The 722-nt window shown below is 40.4% G+C and overlaps 1 protein-coding gene across 1 annotated transcript in view; it reads left to right on the forward strand.

Annotated features, from left to right (window-relative positions):
- Positions 1–722, forward strand: part of LRCH1 (leucine-rich repeats and calponin homology (CH) domain containing 1) — a 185,257-nt gene that overhangs the window by 145,311 nt on the left and 39,224 nt on the right. The window contains exon 16 of the mRNA XM_012648354.1: positions 203–312. Within this exon, the coding sequence (XP_012503808.1) occupies positions 203–312 (110 nt within the window). The remainder of the gene's footprint in view (positions 1–202; positions 313–722) is intronic.

Below are 722 nucleotides of genomic sequence, written 5' to 3' on the forward strand. Positions count from 1 at the left end.
ATCCAGTGTCATTTAAAATATAACCTCTTTCAGAGTACTTGAATCAAACTTTCCCTGTGAAATCAGAATTTCTTTTGTTTCTTCGAGTGGCAAATTAATTATTTTGGATACATAAAAACACTGTTTAGTTTTAATATGAATAGTGCTGTGTGGCAACTTGTACAAGGCACTACATAAAAACTTTTTTCCCTTTGTATTGTAGTGTTTCTAAGACCTCAGAGAAATTTGGAATCTATAGACCCACAGTTTACAATCCGGAGGAAAATGGAACAGATGAGAGAAGAAAAAGAGCTGGTGGAACAACTCCGTGAGGTACCCAAGAAATATTATGTAACTAAAGAATAATTTTCAGAAGTGAAGCAGCATTCTGTATTTTTTAAAAATAGGGCCAGGCACAGGGGCTTGCGCCTATAATCCCAGCATTTTGGGAGGCCGAGGTGGGAGGATCACTTGAGGCCAGGAGTTTGAGACCAGCCTGGGCAATATAGTGAGACTCCATCTCTACAAAAAAGTTAAAAAGTTAGCCAGATCTGGCGACACATACCTGTAGTCCTAGGGACTTGGGAGGCTGAGGTGGAGGATCAGTTGAGCCCTAGGAGTTCCAAGTTCACAGTAAGCTGTGATGACACCACAGCACTCTAGCCTGGGTGACAAAGTAGGACCCTGTCTCTATTTTTTAAAAAAGTAGGACTTTGAAGTATTGCCAACAAGCCTAGTTTCAA

The sequence above is a fragment of the Propithecus coquereli genome, unplaced genomic scaffold (assembly GCF_000956105.1).
Source record: "Propithecus coquereli isolate 6110/MARCELLA unplaced genomic scaffold, Pcoq_1.0 Scaffold11, whole genome shotgun sequence".
NCBI classification, from domain to species: Eukaryota; Metazoa; Chordata; class Mammalia; order Primates; family Indriidae; genus Propithecus; species Propithecus coquereli.